We start from the raw sequence: 19,905 nt of genomic DNA on the forward strand, positions 1-19,905 counted from the left end.
CTTCTCTGGTGCTTCTTGTTCTGTCCAATCCTGGGTGGCTTCTCTGGTGCTTCTTGTTCTGTCCAAGGAAGGGGCTGGGAGATGCTGAGCCCCATGGGGTGCAGTGCGGCTACAAATCCATTTCCAGAAATATGCTTCTGGCTTCAGTTCCACTTGGGAATGAGAACAGAGGTGAAAACCCAAATGTGCCATTGGAGCTGGGCGGGGAGACCACTCTCCCCACACTTCCTGCGTGGCCGCTGCTGACCACTGTTCTTCTTGCAGGAGACCACCCAGTGCCTGACGCCTGCCTCTCAGCCCCTTGCCACAATGGGGGCACCTGTGTGGATGCGGACCAGGGCTACGTGTGCGAGTGCCCCGAAGGCTTCATGGGCCTGGACTGCAGGCAGAGTGCGTCTGGGCTGCAAGGGCTGCCGTTTTAGGGCTGGGGCAGGAGACCCAGGGAGGGCCCTCCTGTGGGTGCATGTGGGAAACACGCCGAGAAGAAATGTGTGAGTGTGCATACACTGCAGTTTGTATGGGAAGCTGGTCAGGAGCAGGGCAGGGTCTGGAGCGAGGGTGCCATCTTTCTGCGCCCCCACATGGGAGGCTCCTCCCTCTCTTCGTGGCAGGAGTCCCCGATGACTGTGAGTGCCGTAACGGAGGCAGATGCCTGGGCGCCAACACCACCCTCTGCCAGTGCCCCCCGGGATTCTTTGGGCTTCTCTGTGAATTTGGTAGGTGCCAAGGGCACGCTTCCTGCCCTGTCCCTGAGCATCCTCATAACCGGGAAATGAATGGTGGCCTGGGCTGGGGTCCAGAGGTCCGGACTGCCAACCATTGGCTCTACCCTGACCCCAGGAGGGCCTGGCCACAAGAGTGCCTGAACCTGTTGGGGCCGCTGGGTCTTGGGAAGTCCCATCCTTGACAAGGACTCGAGGTCTGCCGGAAGACATGTGGGATATGGGATGGGGCTTCCTCCTTTCTCTCCAGAAATCACAGCCATGCCCTGCAACATGAACACACAGTGCCCAGACGGCGGCTACTGCATGGAGCACGGTGGGAGCTACCTCTGCGTCTGCCACACCGACCACAATGCCAGCCACTGTGAGTAGCTCAGGGACGAGCCTGCTGGGCTGGGGGCCCGAACAGAAGCCAGGGAGAAAGTGGTGGGTGAGGCAGGCGCAGGCCAGAGTCCCTGCTTCCCTTCTGACTCTCAGGAGAGCTGGCACCTGGGGGAGCCTCTCTCAATAGCCTTCCTGTAATATGGGGCTAGACATCTCCTCCACCCCAGTGGAGTAAGCTCACAGGTGGAAAAGCACTTCTGCAAGTGTACAAGCACCGTGCGGTATCTTCCCTAAGCACCAACACAAGCTATTAAAATATTTAATGCATACATAATTAGGCACATTAATTAAATGTGTCACTACTATATGTTTGTTAGTGTATAGATGGTTAATCGCTTGCATCATGTATAATTATATAGAATAATGGTATGATGCTGGCAGTGATGACAGGAAGGCATTTCTGTATCACAGCTCAGTCCTACCTCGTAAAAGAGGGAAGGGTGAGTTCTGCTAAAATTGAGAAAAAGAGAAATTCCAGGGAGGGGCCTTAGAGCCCACTCTGAGGAACCAAGATGCCCACAGAGTGTATTTTAAGTGGCCTTGGTTCCAGACAGGATGTCAGGGTAACCCTGGCAGGCAAGGTGCCCCGCCAGCCTCTTGCCGCCTGCATGGATGCGGCATAAGCTCCAGGACCACCCTCTGCCCCCTGCCCCCAGCCCTGCCATCACCCTGCGACTCGGACCCCTGCTTCAACGGAGGCTCCTGCGATGCCCATGACGACTCCTACATCTGCGAGTGCCCGCGCGGTTTCCACGGCAAGCACTGCGAGAAAGGTATGGCGGGCAGGGGCGCCGGCGTCAGCACCCTGGAGAGCGCCCGCGGGCCGCGGTTCCCCTTCTGCGGTCTGTCTGTCTCTGTTTCGCGAATTGCTGACCTCTAGAGCCTTGCCTGATGTGCTGCTCTGTTCTGTGTGTTTGGAGGCGAGCACCTCACTGTTGGGACGGTTCTGATCTGCACCAGTGCCAGGCCTGCTGGTCCTTACCTTGCTCTTCTCAAGATAGGCTTCCTTGCCTCCTCAGCGTTTTTCCAAATAGGTTTTAGAATCATTATATTAAATTTTATTTTAAAAATTTCCTTAGGATTTTGCTCAATCTAATTCAGTATGGACAGTGTCGAATTTTATTACCTTTAGCCGCTTGAGAGTAGAAGTGTCCCTCCGCAAGCACATTGCAGGTGTCGCTGTCCCCGCCAGGCCCCACCCAGGTACCTGTCCCTTCCATGCAGTTTGAAGCAACAGTCAGGACTCCCATCAGTGGCCCCCAGACCTGTTTGGCATCTCAGTGGCCAATGCCCAGAGGGGGCTGCCTGACCCCAGAGTGGCCTGGCACCGTCTCCGGGGGCTCGGCCCCAGGCACCCCCGTAGCCTGGACTGGTGTGGAGCCTCCCATGGCCCCTCCCCTGCTCTGTTTCTTGTCCCTGAGGGAAAGAACCTGAAGTCTGAGCCCTGGACCCCGTGGCTCCCCCAGTCCCCGCCGCAGAGGTAGAACAGTTTCCAAAGAGAAGACCCCAACTGCTTGGTTCTTTGCAAGCTCTGACAAGGTCTTTCTCTCTCAACACACTCCTAGGATCGCCCTGAGGCCCTGCGTGGGCCCTGCCCAGAGCTGACTCTGGCCCTACTCCAGCTCACACCTGCCAGTGGCACGAAGTCCACTGCCCCCAAGGTGTGTCCTACCAAAGCCGACATCTCCTCACTAGGCCAGGCTGCCAGTGCCCAGTGTCCCTGCCCCAGCGGTTCTGTGCCCACCCCAGGAACTGCACAGCCCTCCCCCAGGGTCCCAGCTTCTGTGAGCACACGGGCCACCAATGTGGACACCTCTGACCCCAAAGGCAGTACAGGAGGGACGGGGATGGCTGTCCTCAGGGGCGGGGCAGCCAGAGCGTGGACGTGCAGCGTGGGAGGCCCCTGGGGGTAAGCGTTGGTGGGAGAGAAGCGAGCACAGTGGGGCAGGCCCCTCCTGCCGCTCAGAACCCAGGTGTCCAAGGATTCGGAGTTCCTCGCTGGCCTTTGACAGGGTGATTGGCAAGGTGGCAGGATAGATGTGCTGGTTTAGCAGATGCCTTTAAATACATGCTTGGCGTCTGAGCCCCTTGGGAGCCCAGGAGCCGTTAGGACCCAGAGAAAATGTGGCAATGCCGACGCAGGTACAGAACACACAGAAATCCAGATTGACTGCTGGGGACGCTGATGTCATGGCGGATGAGGCTCAGCCACTTCCTGTCAGGGAATACTTGTGTGCAGGAGGGAGGGAGTGCTGCACCTGCAGCAGTGGTGGGGCTGGTTCTCCACAGGGGGGGCCCAGCCATTGCCGGAGCCTGGGCAGAGAAGAGGACAGGCGAGCAAAGGGCCCGCCTGAGGCTGAGTTGGGGTCTCTGGCCTGCGAGCCCCACCGCAGTCTCCCCTGTGTGTGCGGACCTGCTTAGTTCCCTCTGCAGCCAGGCCCCAGGGCTCAGTCAAGAAGCAGGCCTGGCCTGCCAGGCCCCACCAGCACCAGAGGACTGAGAAGATGCCAGGAGGGTATAGTGGCTCTGTGGAGCCAGCAGCCTGGCCCCATTCATCTGCCTCTCTGTCCTTCTACACAGCCCGGCCACACCTATGCAGCTCCGGGCCCTGCCGGAACGGGGGCACGTGCAAGGAGGCAGGCGGCGAGTACCACTGCAGCTGCCCCTACCGCTTCACCGGGAGGCACTGTGAGATCGGTGCGGCCCCCAGGGGCAGCGGGGAGGGCAGGAATGACGGGCTAGCCCTGAGCTGGGGCCCCTGACACACCCTCCCTGCCAGCTGTGGGTCAGTTTCTCATGAAGAGGCCCCAGCTCCGGGATGTTGGGGAACCTGGGAGGGGCGGTGGGCTGCGACCCTTGACCTGGCTTCTGCTTCCAGGGAAGCCAGACTCATGCGCCTCTGGCCCCTGTCACAACGGCGGCACCTGCTTCCACTACATCGGCAAATACAAATGTGACTGTCCCCCAGGCTTCTCCGGGCGACACTGCGAGATAGGTAAGGTGGGCGGGAGGCCAGACCAGGGCGGCCGGGGGTAAACCCTCTCTGCAGATGTGAAAACAGGCCCCTGGGCAGGGCTGGTCCAGGCCCTGGAGGCGCAGGAGGTGGAGCTGGGTGCAGGAGGCAGGATGCCCCATGCAGTCCCGAGCCTTCAGGGAAGACATAGTGGCCAGGACCCTCCTGCATTCTGGCAGCCCCCTCCCCCTGCTTCCGGAGCCCGTGTGTGAACGGGGGTACCTGCGAGGACCGAGGCACGGATTTCTTCTGCCACTGCCAAGCAGGGTACATGGGACGCCGGTGCCAGGCAGGTGAGAGGGCCGGGGGGCCAAGTGGGGAGCATCGGATCTCTTGCTAATCCTTGCAGAGCTGGGCAGGGCAGGAATGGGAAGAAGGAAACACGTATCACAGCAGCCAGGGCCCAGAAGTCGAGGCACCTTTCCCTGGCGAAGGGCAGTGTGGGAGCAGGATGTCTCTGGGCCCTGCAGCCAGGTTGGGCAGAGGGCAGAGCGGTGGGGAGGGGCCGGGAAGGCACAGGACTGTGCGAGACAGGCTGCTGTGCCTTGCAGAGGTGGACTGCGGCCCCCCAGAGGAGGTGAAGCACGCCACACTGCGCTTCAACGGCACGCGGCTGGGCGCGGTGGCCCTATACGCATGTGACCGCGGCTACAGCCTGAGCGCCCCCAGCCGCATCCGGGTCTGTCAGCCACATGGTGTCTGGAGTGAGCCTCCCCAGTGCCTGGGTGATTCTGCGGGCCCTTGGGGTGGGGCAGGTGGGGCCCACACCCTCCTCACCCTGGCCAGGTGGAGGAGCACAGAGGCTGCAGGCCCAAGCAAGGATGCCCAGCTCTGACCTGGTCCTGCCCCTTCTCCCCTCAGTCTCCCGTCTGTGAATATGGCCGGTGGGGTGACAGAGGTGATGGTCACAGTCACCTTTGCTCTGGGCCATTCACTAAAGGCTTCCCTGTCCTCAGAGCAGCCCGGAGCAGGGGGTCAAACACCCAAATACCCACTCTGCAGATGCAGTAGCTGAGGTCAAGAGGTAGCCCAGGGGCTGAGTCCTAAAGAGCCAGATACAGGTTCAGGACCCACCTCCTACTCCTGGCCCCTTGAAGACTTGTGGAATCAAAACAAGATCCCCCTTCCCCCTGCAGCCATTTGAGGAGTGCATTGCCACCGAGGTCCCGCCCTGGTCTGGCTTGGGAGCTGGGGGTGCACAGCCTAGAGGCAAGGCCACCCTGACCGAAGCCCCTGGAGAAGTAGGGCCATTAACACCCTACAGGTGCATCCCATTACACCAGAGTCGTCCAAACTGTCCATCAGAAAGTCTGTGTGATGTGAGCTAGTTTTTATGAAGTAAGGATTTTAAAACAAGCTTCGGAACAGTGAGTGACAGCACCCAGATTTGAGTGGGGCACATAAGCACATCACTGTCCCCCACATGCCCCGCAAAGCCAAGGCCAACCTGCGTGGCCTCACTCAGGTGAAGGGTTCTGGGAACACCTGGCTTCAAGCATCCCTCCTTTCCTCCTGGGCTTTAAGCCCCAGAGTGACCTCCTGACTGTCTTGGAGATGACCCCCCTCCCAGTGCTACTTCCCCTCCTATATGTTGCCAGATGAAAAGCCGATATCCTCAGAGAATATGAGCAACCAGCCAGGATATCAAGACACCTGAAAAGTATGATTGTCTCAAAACACAATAATAGAAGTCCAGAAAATATGTACGACTGGAAGCAGAATTGCAGAAGACAGACTAACACAGGAGTTCAAGACCAGCAAGGGCAACATAGGGAGACCTCATCTCTACAAAAAATTTTAAAAATTAGCCAGGGAAACTGACATTAATGCCAATGTTAGCAAAGAAAAAAATTTCAAACTTGATTAATTAAATGTCTGACTTCAGAAGTTAGGAAGAAAAATACCAAATGATGCTGAAAAAAGTAGAAGGAAAGAGGAATAAAGGTAAAAGCTATAATTAATGAAGTAGAGATCAAAGATACAAAAGAAAGGACAAGCCAAAATTAGTTCTTTGAAAAGCCTAATAAAGTCAGGAGTTTGAGACCAGCCTGGCCAACATAGTGAAACCCCGTCTCGACTAAAAATACAAAAATTAGCCGGGCGTGGTGGCGGGCACCTGTAGTCCCAGCTACTTGGGAAGCTGAGACAGGAGAATCGCTTGAACCCGGGAGGCGGAGGTTGTGGTGAGTCACAATCACGCCACTGCACTCCAGCCTGGGCAACAAGAGCGAAACTCGATCTCAAAAAAAAAAAAAGGGAAACAAAAAAAAAAAAGGAAAAAAGTCTAGAACCAACTCAAAGACCCAGCCAATGAGAATGGGTGAAGTATGATGTAACCACACTGTGGAATGTTACTCAGTAGTGAAAATCTGTGAACCACAGTGAGCTGCAATGTGGAGTTCTCTTCTGTATATAATCCTGAGAGAAGACAATATATATCATGATGTACTATGAATGAAGTTCTTCCTAAACAACAAAAACACATTCATTATTGTTTAGGCAATTTATAAAATTTTTTAAGCTAATTTTAATTATTTTACTGCCAGAAAACCTAATTTTTAAAAGACAAGGAAATGGTAAACCCAGAAATATTTATCACAAGGGAAGAGGAGGGTGCATGGTCAGATGATCCCATCCACCATCCTGGCTGCCAGGGTGGATGCTAGTCCCAGATGTCACTAAGTCATTACTGTTTATTTACTTTTTAAGCATGAAATTAAACTTTTAAAAAATAAACATTTAAATTCAGAAGCACAACTCCCACTTTAAAAGAAACCTGTGGTGAATCTTTTAGAACTTAGACTGCTCCCAGAGGTACTGGTTTCATAGGTGACCATTATACATTGAAATGGCAAGATGGGACATGAGACATTTTCTGCCAGACCCCCGAGGCCTTTGTCCTGTCGGCCTGAACCACTGGAATTAAGTCCCACAGGGTCTTCCGTGAGCCCTGGGCTGGTTGTGAGCCTGCCCTGTCACTTCATAGGCACAGCCAGTCACTGAGCCCCAGACCCACTGCCCTGCCCCGACTCCAAGGATATCCAGCCCTGGTCTCTGGCCTTTCCAAGCACTGATGATGTATCATCGAACTCTCTCTGGCCCCTCAGAACTAGTTTATATGCTTCTTAATTTGGCTTAATTGTGGCCACATTGCTTTACTCTTGGACTCTCTCCTCTCAGAAATTGATGAGTGCCGGTCTCAGCCGTGCCTGCATGGGGGCTCTTGCCAGGACCATGTCGCTGGGTACCTGTGCCTCTGCAGCACAGGCTACGAGGGCGCCCACTGCGAGCTGGGTAAGAGGGGCCCTGGCCCTGCTGGGGTGGCAGCTCCAGCACACTGGCCACGTGTCTGAGGCAGTGGGACCCCCGGAGAGGTCTCTGGACGGCTGGGGTGGCCACTGCATACGCTCTCGGGCCCCTACCAGCTCTGACATGCAAGACAAAGAATTACCAACATCCCTTCCTGCACCTGCCCAGGGGAGACTGAGAGCCCAGCTGAGAAGTGCTGGCCTGGGCTCAGGGCGCAGAGAAGGTGGGTGTCGCCGAGGGCAGGTCACAGCCTCTGACGCCTGGTCGGTGCTGCCAGCCAGTGGAGGGAGGGGAGGCCTGCCCCGTGAGCCCTGCACACCCTTGTACCTTGCTAGGGCTCTTAAGCCTGAGAAAGACACGCAGGCTCCAGGGAGGGCAGGGCCCAGGGAGCCGTGCCCAGTCGTGGCCTTGGGGAGCCTCCCATTGCAGAGTGGCCTGGAGGAAGGCGTGGCCTGGAGGTGGGGCTTTGCCAGCATACAGTGGAGGTGGCATGCCTCCGAGGAGGGGCGGGTGTGGGGCTGATGGGAGAAAACGCACATGTCCCGAGTGGTTACTCCCAGTTGGGGAGGGGGTGACCAAAGCCCCCGGGAATGCACAGAATCCTGGGGGCATGTAGGCGCCTCGGACCTAAGCCAGCAATACCCTTGACACCCCTTCTCTGTGCAGAGAGGGATGAGTGCCGAGCTCACCTCTGCAGAAATGGAGGCTCCTGCAGGAACCTCCCGGGGGCCTATGTCTGCCAGTGCCCTGCAGGCTTCGTCGGAGTCCACTGTGAGACAGGTAGGGGCTCCCTCCAGTGGGCCCCACATGCAGAGCCTGGGCCTCTGGAAGATCAGAGAGGAGGTGGAGCATCCCCACATTCCCTGCTGGGCAGACCACCTGGGGAGAGGGACCCCCAGGGCTGCGGCCACCTTGGGAGGGAGGGGTGGAGGTGAGGGTGCTGGGGAGGGCTGAGGGGAGGGACCTGCCCACTGCCCCTCTCTCCTGGCCTCTGCCCCTAGACTCCTCCTTTCCCTTCTTCCCGCTGTCCTCTCCTCCCTCCCCCAGACTCCCCCCTTGCGGCTTGGGCCCACTCTCTGGGTGTTCTCCAGAGGTGGACGCCTGCGACTCCAGCCCCTGCCAGCACGGAGGCCGGTGTGAGAGTGGCGGCGGGGCCTACCTGTGCGTCTGCCCAGAGGGCTTCTTTGGCTACCACTGCGAGACAGGTAGGGCGGCAGGCCCGCCTGCTCCCCGCGCTCTGCCGCTGCCTGGGAAGGCCCCTTCTCAGGACCCTCCGCCTGTCTCCCTGGGTCCCATGATGGTGCCTTCTAAACCTCCCCATCTCCTGGGCTCCCCCCGCCCCCCGACACCGCTCTTCAGCCAAGGACACACCCGAGGGGGGCCTCACGTCACACACAGGCCCTGCTGCCCTCGGACAGGCCAAGCTCATTGCACACCCAGGTCCGGCCCATCGCTGTGTTTCTCTCTGGAACATTCTCCCTAATCAGCCCCCAGTGGGATACCTCCTGATGAGGCCTCCCTGACCACCGACCTCCCTTCCTCAAGCAGGGCTGTCACTGGCGTGGTGACCTGGCCTGTCCTGGTCCAATGTCTCCTCCCCTCAGCCAGTCCGGCCGATGGCACTCAGCTGTGGAGGGTGGAGGGGCTGCTGGGTTGGGCCCCGCAGGGCAGTGGAGGTGACAGAACCGAAGGGAAGCAGTAGCTATTCTGTGCCCCCCTCCCCTCCACACCCACACAGGAGGGACCCAGTGCCCCAGGAACAAGCGGGGGCCCCTGGCCATACCCCAACACACACTGCTACTTTTTCTTCCCTCAGCGAGTGACCCCTGCTTCTCCAGCCCCTGTGGGGGCCGTGGCTACTGCCTGGCCAGCAACGGCTCCCACAGCTGCACCTGCAAAGTGGGCTACACGGGCAAGGACTGTGCCAAAGGTGGGTGGTGAGGGCGCCTCTAGTGAGGGAGCCATGAGGGGGTCCCCTCACCCCAGAGGGCCCAACGGTCCCCAAGGGCAGAGCATCTGGCCGCTGCTTGCCCAGGCCCCTCCCTGAGGAACAGGGAGGGGATAAAATCCCCGGTGGGCTTGAAACACTGTCACACATGCAAAAGTGTGACCCTCCTGGAGCTACGTGGCCGGGGACAAAGAAGGACTCTGCCAGCGATGGCTATGTTAGGCCCAGGAGCTGGACCCGGCTGAGCCGCCGATGGGAGCCGCGTGCATGGTTGACAGCTGACCCGTCCTCTCTCCTTGTTTTGATCCAAACCCTGAAGAGCTCTTCCCACCGACGGCCCTCAAGATGGAGAGAGTGGAGGAGAGTGGGGTCTCCATCTCCTGGAACCCGCCCGACGGCCCAGCCGCCAGGCAGATGCTTGATGGCTACGCAGTCACCTACGTCTCCTCCGACGGCTCCTACCGCCGCACGGACTTTGTGGACAGGACCCGCTCCTCGCACCAGCTGCGGGCCCTGGCGGCCGGCAGGGCCTACAACATCTCTGTCTTCTCAGTCAAGCGCAACACTAACAACAAGAATGACATCAGCAGGCCTGCCGTGCTGCTGGCCCGCACGCGTGAGTATCCCCAAGCCTGGCCGTCCCTGCCCAGCCCCTGCCCCTCAAGGGCAGCACTGGCCCCGGGCACCTGCAGGGCGGCTGTCATGCCGTCCACCTCCCTAGTTCTCCCAGCAGCAGGGCAGCTGAGCTGGGGGTTGGAGGCACCGCCTTGCTGCAGACAGAGCACTGGGGAGACAGAGCTGTTCGGGAGTGGCCGCGGGTCCACAAGATACAAGCGTGGGATCGGGGCGCATAGAATAGAGCCAAGAGTGGGAGCAGCACAACCCCCAGGCGTGGCGCTAGGAACTGGGCCTGGGGAGGAATGGGGGCTTCCCAAAAAGGTCCCTGGAAGGAGCCAGTGCAGGAGACAGGGGCTGCGGGGGTGGGCTTGGATGGGCTGGGACTCTGGGGTGCTCTGAAGGCCTGGGGAGAGTTTGAGGGGCACCTGCTCACAGGGATATGTAGGCACTGGGATGTGCTAAGAAGAGGCATTTGTGGCTCATGCGGAAGAGCCATGGGGCAGGCCCTAGATGGAAGGACAGGCCCAGAGCCTCCACCTGGAGCTGGCACCGAAAGCTGTGACCAGATGTGACCTCCTGAAGAGGAGTCCTAGGGAGGAGCCCCCTGAGAGCCTGAGCCGCCAAGAGCACAGGGGAGGCCGGGGTTGTGCACAGCCTGGGGGGTTGTTGCCACGTCGGGGAGCAGGAGATGCTGAGCATCTCCTGCTAGGGAGGGCGTCAGGGCTTAGCTGGCTTGTGTGCTGCTGGGAGGGATTCTGGGGAGGAGAAGGGAGCCCCAGAACACGGCCGTGGACAGACAGGGGCAGGGCTGGTAGAAAGCAGAGGCTGGTCCTCCACTGAGCCCAGGCACATCAGCTAGAGCACAGGGGATCTTGGTACAGGCTGGGCAGGAACCAAGGTGGGGTGCAGGGCCATGGGGCCATGGGACTCTCACCCAGCACACTTGTGGCTTTCAGACACAGGAACAAGAATGGGGGAGGGGTGCTAGAGGCTCAAGGAAAGAGGAAAAGGTGCTCAGAGCATGGACTGCTGCAAAGTGGCGTGATGGGTGGGTGGGTGGCCGGGGATTCAGCAAGGCCTGATCACCTGGCAGGGCCCTGCGGGGCGGCCATGTGAGTTTGGTGAAACCTGCGGGTAGCATGGCGGCAAGGCAGAGAGGAGCTCGGCGGCTCTCACAGGAGGAAGGCCTCCTGGCCACACCTGGGCCCCAGCTTGAGGCCAATGCCAAGGGCATTGCGGGACAGGCGGAGGCATTCAGGGCAGCTCGAGCCCACCCAGGGGCCCACAGGGGCCTGTCCTGCAGGAGTTGACCGCCAAGGGGCTGGAATTCCCAACACAGCAAGGACACAGAGCACACCTCAGCCAGTGGGGAGCCTGGATGCACGTGTGGGTGGCACTGAGCAGGTGTCAACAGGAGCTTCCAGGGACTGAGTAGGGGTGGCTCACCTGGGCTGTTTTAGGAAGAAGCACCTGTGAGGCTGCCCTCGGAAGGTATCTAGAGTGAAGACAGAGCCTGCCCTGCCCGCTGCAGAGTGGGGGCTCCAGCCAGCCATGGTGGGTGGAAGGGACCACTGTTCACAGACTGGGGTGCTGAGTTGCCGGGAGCCAAGCGCTGCCCTCTGGGCTCTGCCTGGCGCATCAGCAGTGGCACTGGAGCTTTGGAGGAGACTGGCCAGGCGGGAAGCTAAGCTCACAAGTGGCCCCTGCCCTGCAGTCGCCGGGAGCTCTGCGCGTCCGTCCTCCTCGGACGCTGTTACCCAGACCAGGCCCGGATGTGTGCTGTTAGACCAAAATAGTCGACTGGCGCAGAAAAGAGGGGAGGTCCGGGTCACTCATGTCCAGAGGGACTCCGGCCCATCCCCTGCCATGTCACTACCACATCTAAATGGAGGTTAAGACCCCTGCCTCTGGTAAAGCGGGATGGTCCACAGCGGGCTCTGCAGCCATCAGCCCTGGAGGCCAGAGCCTGGGCGTCCCACTCAGCCCGAGTCCCCTGAGTAGCTGACGGGACACCCTCTCCAGGACCTCTCTGTGGCCCCAGCACCCTCCCAAGCCTGGTCTCATCTTGAGCCCCTGTCCTCCCCCAGGAGCAAGGAGGGGCCAGCACCTGCTAAGTAGCCCATTGCCCCTAGGACCCCGCCCTGTGGAAGGCTTCGAGGTCACCAATGTGACGGCCAGCACCATCTCAGTGCATTGGGCCCTGCACAGGATCCACCATGCCACCGTCAGTGGGGTCCGCGTGTCCATCCGCCACCCTGAGGCCCTCAGAGACCAGGCCACTGATGTGGAAAGGAGTGTGGACAGGTTCACCTTTGGGTGAGAGGGGACACCCAGAGCATGGGGCTCGGGTGAGGGCAGGGGTGGGGACTCGGGGACATGGGGCCCGGGTCTCGGGCACATCCTCCGTGTGTGGACTGTGCACCTGCCGCTCCTCGCCCAGGCGGAGGCAAAGGTCTCAGGTGAACCAGCCTCTGACCCTGGAGGCCTCACTCCTGCCTCACCTCATCAGAGCTGCCACGAGAGGATACACCTTCGTAGTGTTGTAAAGTGTCCAAAAAGAGCAGGAAAAGCTCTGAAAACCTGGGAGCACACCTTCCACACAGATCATGAGAGTGACTTGGCCCCTCAGAGAGCAGCGGCCAGCGAGGGGAGATGGTAACAGCCCCGAGCTCTCCCAGGAGTCCCACGGTGGACCCCTGTGATTCGGTCACTAGCCAGAGAGAAGGCTTCCGAATCGTGCTCAGCACAGGCAGGGGTGCCGGGAAAGACCGGAGAGCGGGTGGGAAGGGAGACTCCAGCCAGCAGCTTCCTGGGGCTGGGGCAGCATTGGCCTCACGTTGCCCTGCGGTTTCCTGAGAATTTACATCAACTCACCTGTGCTGAGGGGTGTTGGGCCTGCCTGTCCCCCGTCCCCACACAGCGACCACTTCCCCCTTCTCTGGCCTCTCCCATCCGAACACCGGCCCTCTGACAATACTGTGGCGGCCCCAGGCGCACCTGATCCTCCTGCGCTTCCCAGACTATGTATGGGCTGGCTTCCCACCCTAGGAGCACACGGCTCTGAGGGCCGTGAGTGTGCCCCTCCTGGAGGTCGCCTGGGCCACCGGCGGCAGGACGACCTCCCCCCGGTCACCTCCTGACTGGGGGAGCTGTGGTCTGGCAGCTGAGTCACACACAGGTCCCAGACGTCCCTGTTCTCTCTTCGTCACCTCCTGCCCACAGGGCTCTGCTGCCTGGGAGGAGGTACACCATCCAGCTGACCACCCTCAGTGGGCTCAGGGGAGAGGAGCACCCCACGGAGAGCCTGGCCACCGCGCCAACACATGTGTGGACCCGTGAGTAGAGCGGCGCGGCCCCTGGCACACGAAAGGCTGTCTTCTAGAAGCTCTGGCTTCCTTCCAGCCTCCCCTAGTCCTCTCCAAAGTGTCCACAACACCAGAAACCCAGCCCTGGCCTCCCAGACGTCTGTTCCGCTGGGGCCATTGAGCAGGGGCCACTGGGCAGGAGCCATTAGGCTGGGCTGGGCCCTTGTGCTGGGACAGCTGTCCAGGGCAGTCCCCATCTCTAAAGGCTCTTGGTAGCTCCTCAGCATGAAGTTCCCACTGGACACTGACCAGAGGGTCAGAGGAACTCACTGGGCCAGGGATACTCACGCTGTCCAGGGCCTTTGCACCTTGCAACCAGCCCCCTCTAGCTAAGCTCCTGGTGTCACTTGGCCCATAACCCCTCCCCAGTGCATGTCAGCACACAGGGGAGGGACGGTGAACCGGGCAGAGGGGAGGCTGCAGCTCCCTCCGTGAGGAACAGAGGCTTGAGCAGGCCCCTGCCCACCTGTGCCCGCGGAGGCTGCCCGCCTGGGAAGGCACGGGAAAGGCTGGTGGGGTAGGGGAGCCTGCCCAGGGCTCCGCGCAGCCAGGCTCAGGGGAACTGACAGTGCTGCAGGGAGGGCGCCAGCTGACGGGACACGGCCTGGGGGCTTCGCAGGGTGAATCCTAACCCGAGGGGAGGGTGGCATCAGGGGCCCGCAGGCCTCTTGGTTGGGAGATGCTGCCGTGCGTGCTAGCCCACACCCCGCCTCAGTGCTGTACCATTCTCCATAACAAAGAACCTGGCTTCCAGCAAGGCTGCGGCAGCCCCTGTCAGGTTCTCAAACTGTGTTCTCGCCAGAAGACCCTGTGGGCGCCCCTCACCTCTCCCTGCTCCTGCCTCATCCAGGGCCCCTGCCTCCAGCAAACCTGACCGCCGCCCGGGTCACAGCCACCTCTGCCCACGTGGTCTGGGATGCCCCGACTCCAGGCAGCTTGCTGGAGGCTTATGTCATCAATGTGACCACCAACCAGAGCACCAAGAGCCGCTACGTCCCCAATGGGAAGCTGGCATCCTACACAGTGCGCGACCTGCTGCCGGGACGGCGGTACCAGCTCTCTGTCACGGCCGTGCAGGGCACGGAGCTCGGGCCACTGCACAGCGAGCCCGCCCACCTCTACATCATCACCTGTGAGTGCCGCAGGCCCTGCGGGTGGGTGGGGGCAGTGTTTGCCAGCCCTCCACCCTGTTCAGGACTGACCTGGCCCTGCAGGGGCCTGGGATGCCAGGCGGACAGCCTAGAAACAGGACCGTGTTAGCCGGGGAGGAGTCTGTGTATGAAACCCACGGAAAGGAAGGACTCACGGGCGGGTGGCACCAACAACTGGAATAATAAGCACGTGGAGCCTCAACTTGTGCCGGACGCCCCCGTAGATCCCAGACAGGCTGAGCGTCACCTGAAAACGGGTGCCGAGGGTGGCAGCGAGGAGGAAGCCCCCGGAAGTGGCCTTGCAGCCCAGGCCTGACCCATGAGGGGCCGCCGGACACAAACAAAGGGCCAGGAGGCCACGGGCAGGGGCCTGCAAGGAGCAGGAATGCTGGGGCGCAGAGGCACAGCCACTCGGAGTGGGGACAGAGGCTCCGAAGGGCTCGGGTCTGCTCCCAAGTGCAGAGGTGGCCCTTCCAGGCTCCACCAGGGTCCTGAATGCCCCACTTAGGTCTTCCAAGTTCACAGAAGGAGCTGTGGGAAAATGCAGGAGCGGAACAGAGAGAGAAGAAAGAGACGGAAACAAGCAGGGAGGAGTAGCCACAGCCGGACAGAGCAGAGCAGGGGGCGGCTCCCCAGGGAAAAGGGGGCTCCGACCCCAGGCTCCTCCCCAACCCGTGAGGCTGTGCTGGGGACACGAAGTGCATGAGCTTGGCGAGTTCTCAGACCTAGTCCTGCCACCCCCACCAGCTTGGGGCCAAGCCCACCAGCCACGTGGAAGGGGCAGGCTGGGACCTCCGTGAGCCGGCCTCAGTGTGAGAGGGGAGGGGGCTCACAGGGAAGGAGGACCCAGCCTGGGAGGCTGAAGGACACTGTTAGGGTGACAGGTTGCGCCCTCACTCTCAGGGCACATGCTGGGGTGGGGACTCCCAGCTGAAGTGTCCCATCTGGAGGCCAACCGGGGAGAACAAGTGTGTCTCCAGGGCAGCCTGGGACCTGAGTCCTAGCTGGAAGGCCCAGCCCCTTTTGAGTGACAGGGGCAGGGGCCTACACTCAGCCCCTGCCTCACGACTCCCAGGCCAGTGCATGCCTTTGTCGTGGCTGTGCTTGGCTCCTCCTCAGAAGGGATATGGCGGGTGGGCTGGAAGGGAGCCCAGGGCATCTGGGGAAGCCGCAAGCACCTTGGATGACCACAGCTCGCTCACACACCCCCCTTCCCTTCTCCAAGCACAGCTGAGTGTGAGGGGCGCCTCCCATGCCACAGGGGCAGGGACAGGAGCAGAGGGCAGCCCCAGACCAGCCCCTTCCTCCTGCCTGCTCTGCAGCCCCCAGGGATGGCGCTGACAGACGCTGGCACCAGGGAGGACACCACCCTCGGGTGCTCAGGAACAGACCGCCCCCGGCGCGCCTGCCGGAGCTGCGCCTGCTGAATGACCACAGCGCCCCCGAGACCCCCACCCAGCCCCCCAGGTACATGCCCCACCTGTCGGCCCCATCGCCCGAGGCGGCCCTCAGGCCGCGGTGACCCTTCCACCCTCTCCACAGGTTCTCGGAGCTTGTGGACGGCAGAGGAAGAGTGAGCGCCAGGTTCGGCAGCTCACCCAGCAAGGCAGCCACCGTGAGATCACGTGAGTACCGGGGCCTCCCCACCCACCTCAGTGGCCAACCCTCGTCCTCACTGCCACTGTCACCAGCCCCTGTCCCCTACATGATGAGCCTGACCCACTGCCCAGCGCAGTCTCCAGCCAGGGACGCATGCATCTCCATGGCGGGAGGGGCGGCTCGTGAGGGCCTCACGTCAGTGTGTGGGCTGGAGGCACAGGCTGCTGGCAGGGCACGCAAGAGAAGATAAACATTTTAGAATCAGGTCTGAGACATTATAGCAGCTTTGTTTGCCAAAGTAGGGCTCTGAGCTTTGTTTTAGTAAGCCACGGGCAGGAGGCCATGAGGGTCTAACCTGCCACTCGGAGTGGGGTCCAGCAAATCCTCCACCACTGTCCTGGCAAGGTCTTCCCGGCGGCAGCAAGGCCAATGGGGGGCCCAGGTGCCTTGGCCCCTTCCCACCCGCTTTACTGGGTGAGGGCTGCTCCGGGAATCTGCCTGTGATTCGGACACAGAAGCCCTGAGACGTGCTGGCAGGAGTGAGGCAGGCACCACCCTGCCCTGGAGGGCACCTCTCTGGCCCTTGCCTCTCACCTGGAAGGCTCATCCTCCTGGAATCCCCCAGCAGAGCCGAGTCACCAGTTCAATGAACAGGTTCTGAGCAAAACTCCCCAGGCAGGGGGGGGAGGGGAACGCAGCAGGGAGAGTGGCAAGGAGGAACCAGAGCCCTGGGGTCGCTGCCGCATGGTGAGCGGGGGAGAGAGCCCCCGGCAGGGTGTCTGGGGAGAGGGCAGGCAGCTGCCCGGGATGCCCAGTGGTGGGCAGGTGAGATCTGGAGTACAGAGCGGGGCCGGGATGCCCAGTAGTGGGATGTGGAGTACAGAGCGGGGGCCGGGATGCCCAGTGGTGGGCAGGTGAGATCTGGAGCACAGAGCGGGGGCCGGGATGCCCAGTGGTGGGCAGGTGAGATCTGGAGCACAGAGCGGGGGCCGGGATGCCCAGTGGTGGACAGGTGAGATCTGGAGTACAGAGCGGCGGCCCGTTATACTTGCAGGTATGGAAGCAGATATCAAATGCCCACGGTGCGGTTGAGAACCCTGCATGGAAGGGATGCAGTTGGGGGCAAGGGCATGAGGAAGGTCAGCAGAGGTTGAGGGCAGATCAGAGAGAGCAGGGGGTGCCGTAGCCCTCCAAGAAGCAGGGGGTGGAAGGAGAGGAATGCAGAATTTGACCCTAAGAAGAAAGCAACCGTATCAGCCCTGAGGATGGGGCCTCTCGGCAGCTCACTGGTGGCTGCCCCTGAAGCAGCTCTGAGGGGCCCTGCACGTGGAAAGCTCAGCCCCTCCAGAGGGTCAGCAGGAGCGCAAGGGCCAGCTCTTCAGGGGAGGCAGTGCTGGGGCCGACAGGTGCCGGGCCACGCAGGGAGCCTGGTCCCCACCAGGGACATCCGTGCTCCCTAAGGTATAGAAGCACTCAAAAGGGTGGCCCCAGGACCATCCGGGTGCAAAGCAGCTGCACCATGTGGTCACCGCCTGGCTTCTCCTAGAACCCACAGCCTCAGCGCAGCTCGAGCACACTGAGGAAGCCCCCAAGCAGGTCAGCCTGGCCCTCCAGCTCCCTGAACACGGCAACAAGGACCTCAGGAGTAAGTTGGCAGCGCTGGTGGGGACTTTGGGACTGACTGCTCTCAGGGGTCTTAGAGGCTGCAGGCAGGAGGGACCATCCACGGTGAGGGACCTGAGGGGAGGCTGAGCACCAGGCACCCCAGTGTGGGAAGATGGGGGGAAGCTACCACCCAAGCAGTGGGACCCCATTGACGGGAACAGGCCAGGGGGGAGGACCCACCCAAACCACCCAGGGTCTGAGCTGGAGAGACTGGCTTTGCCGCTTCTTCCCCTCCCCTCCCCTCCCCTCCTTCGCCTCCACATGCCACAGAGCCCACCCTAGCCCCTGCCTCTGGGCCCCACACCCCTCGCTTCTCCGAAGAGGAGCAGGCGGAGTCAGGAGGGGAAGGGAGCAGCCACTGGGCGAGCCCCAGCTTGAGGACCAGCTGGGCCCTGTGGACACTCAGGTTATGCAGGACCTGAACTGTCTCCTAGTCCAGGGCTCTGCCTCGTGAGAATTGAGGCCAGCACGTCCCTGCGGGGCGCCGAGCATCTGCTCAGCACCTGCAGTAAGAGTTCCCGGAAGCTCACGAGGCAGCTCCCCTTTGGGCAGCACTAATGCATGTGTGTTCCTCAGCCTGAGTCAGACTCTGCCTTTCTCTGGGTTTTAATCCTTGGGGGCTGTGTCCTCTACGGACAGCTCTCCTAGCACCCGGTGACCTGTTCTCCCCTGAGTCACACCACAGACTCAGATTGGGATCACCCGTCAACCCAACCCCAAAGAAGGCCTAGTACTTGGTAAAGGTGTGAGCCACTGAGCGTGGTCTCAGCAGCAAGGCCTTGCCCTCAGCTTCTCAAGGGCATCTGTACACATCAAGGGCACCTGCAGTGCCAGAGGGTGCGTTTGCAAGTGGCAGTTTCGCTGAACCCTAAGTTCACATCCCCCCCTCACCATATGAGATCCGGGCTCGCTGCTAGTCCCTGTGAGCACCAGGAGGACTGGCTTGTGCATCCGACGCAGTGAGTGAAGGATTCTCTTAATTAAGGTGTGGACCTTTAAGGGAACTCACACAAACCTTTCATCAGATGGTTCGCATTGTGTCAGACCCTTTAAATAGCAGGTGTTCATTTCCTAGAACTCAGAACTTAGAGGGGCACGTGTTACTCTCCTGGGTCTCTTTGGCAGGAGAGATTGAAGATGACCCCCAGGCTGGCCCCGAGGTCACTGCACTCATGTGGTGTTTGCCAGCATGAGATGCTCACGCCCTGGTGGGTGCAAAATGATCTTAAGTGATAACATGAAAAGTCGAATCTTTAATGGCCCCTCGATGCGCAAAGCTAGTCATGATCTTTGGTTCATGTTGCACTCTCACACTAGCTACCTTTTATTTAATTAGTCTTTGAATAATGGCTTTAAATCAAGAACCGGACCTCTACACTTGAATGTGAACAACACCGTCTATCTTTTTTGCCGTCGTACTCCCTGTTCTCTCCCCTCAGTTAACCGTGATCCCGAACTTTGTGCTTAGAATTCCTTTGTTTTCTTCAGAGTGGAAGGTGGGGAGAGTGATTTTGTCGGAATATATGTGTGGCAGAACAATAAGTGAGTTTTCTTTGCGAGATAATTATCTTGCCGTGTGTGATCGTTAGACCTGTGTTTTCACTCCGCATTCTCGGACGGAGGTTGGCCCATGCGGTCTGGGCGGCTGTGGCTTGTTCACACCCACTGTTGAGCACAGAGTCCACTGAGTGAATTGACTGGCTTTTCTCCCCTCTCTGTGCAGAGAACATGTAGGTTGTGTTTGGTATGAGCGGTGCTGCAGTGGATGTTCCTGCACAGGTTTTCCAGTACGTGTGTGAGAGAGTAGAAATGCTGGATCTAGGATGAGGATGTGTGAATGCCCGAATCACACGAGAACACGAAGTCATTTTCTAAGAGGCGATAGCAGTCTGCTCTCCCTCCAGCAGTGATGAAGATAAGCAGTGAATCCAGCCTCTCTAGAACTAGGTTTTGCCAGGTTTGCAGATCCTGCAGGCAGAACGGGTGTGACGCAACCCCTGGGATCTGGGTTTGCACCTCCTGAGCACTGACGTGACTGAGTCTGTCTTCATGGGTATCCACCAAAGGTGTTTGCTTGTGTGAAGTGCCCGATCACACCTTTTGACTTTTTGTTGGGTTATTTGTACTCTTC

The 19,905-nt window shown here is 60.1% G+C and overlaps 1 protein-coding gene across 1 annotated transcript in view; it reads left to right on the plus strand.

Moving 5' to 3' along the window:
• The window catches only part of SNED1 (sushi, nidogen and EGF like domains 1), an 81,736-nt gene that overhangs the window by 46,058 nt on the left and 15,773 nt on the right, over positions 1-19,905 (plus strand). The window contains exons 9-27 of the mRNA XM_026449075.2: positions 265-390; positions 612-716; positions 973-1,086; positions 1,763-1,879; positions 3,687-3,803; positions 3,985-4,101; positions 4,299-4,412; positions 4,671-4,844; positions 7,300-7,413; positions 8,095-8,208; positions 8,520-8,633; positions 9,245-9,358; positions 9,696-9,992; positions 12,127-12,310; positions 13,217-13,329; positions 14,210-14,491; positions 15,833-15,977; positions 16,053-16,135; positions 17,656-17,754. Coding sequence (XP_026304860.1) covers positions 265-390; positions 612-716; positions 973-1,086; positions 1,763-1,879; positions 3,687-3,803; positions 3,985-4,101; positions 4,299-4,412; positions 4,671-4,844; positions 7,300-7,413; positions 8,095-8,208; positions 8,520-8,633; positions 9,245-9,358; positions 9,696-9,992; positions 12,127-12,310; positions 13,217-13,329; positions 14,210-14,491; positions 15,833-15,977; positions 16,053-16,135; positions 17,656-17,754 — 2,643 coding nt within the window. The remainder of the gene's footprint in view (positions 1-264; positions 391-611; positions 717-972; positions 1,087-1,762; positions 1,880-3,686; positions 3,804-3,984; positions 4,102-4,298; positions 4,413-4,670; positions 4,845-7,299; positions 7,414-8,094; positions 8,209-8,519; positions 8,634-9,244; positions 9,359-9,695; positions 9,993-12,126; positions 12,311-13,216; positions 13,330-14,209; positions 14,492-15,832; positions 15,978-16,052; positions 16,136-17,655; positions 17,755-19,905) is intronic.

Source organism: Piliocolobus tephrosceles, chromosome 11 (genome assembly GCF_002776525.5).
Source record: "Piliocolobus tephrosceles isolate RC106 chromosome 11, ASM277652v3, whole genome shotgun sequence".
Classification (NCBI taxonomy): domain Eukaryota; kingdom Metazoa; phylum Chordata; class Mammalia; order Primates; family Cercopithecidae; genus Piliocolobus; species Piliocolobus tephrosceles.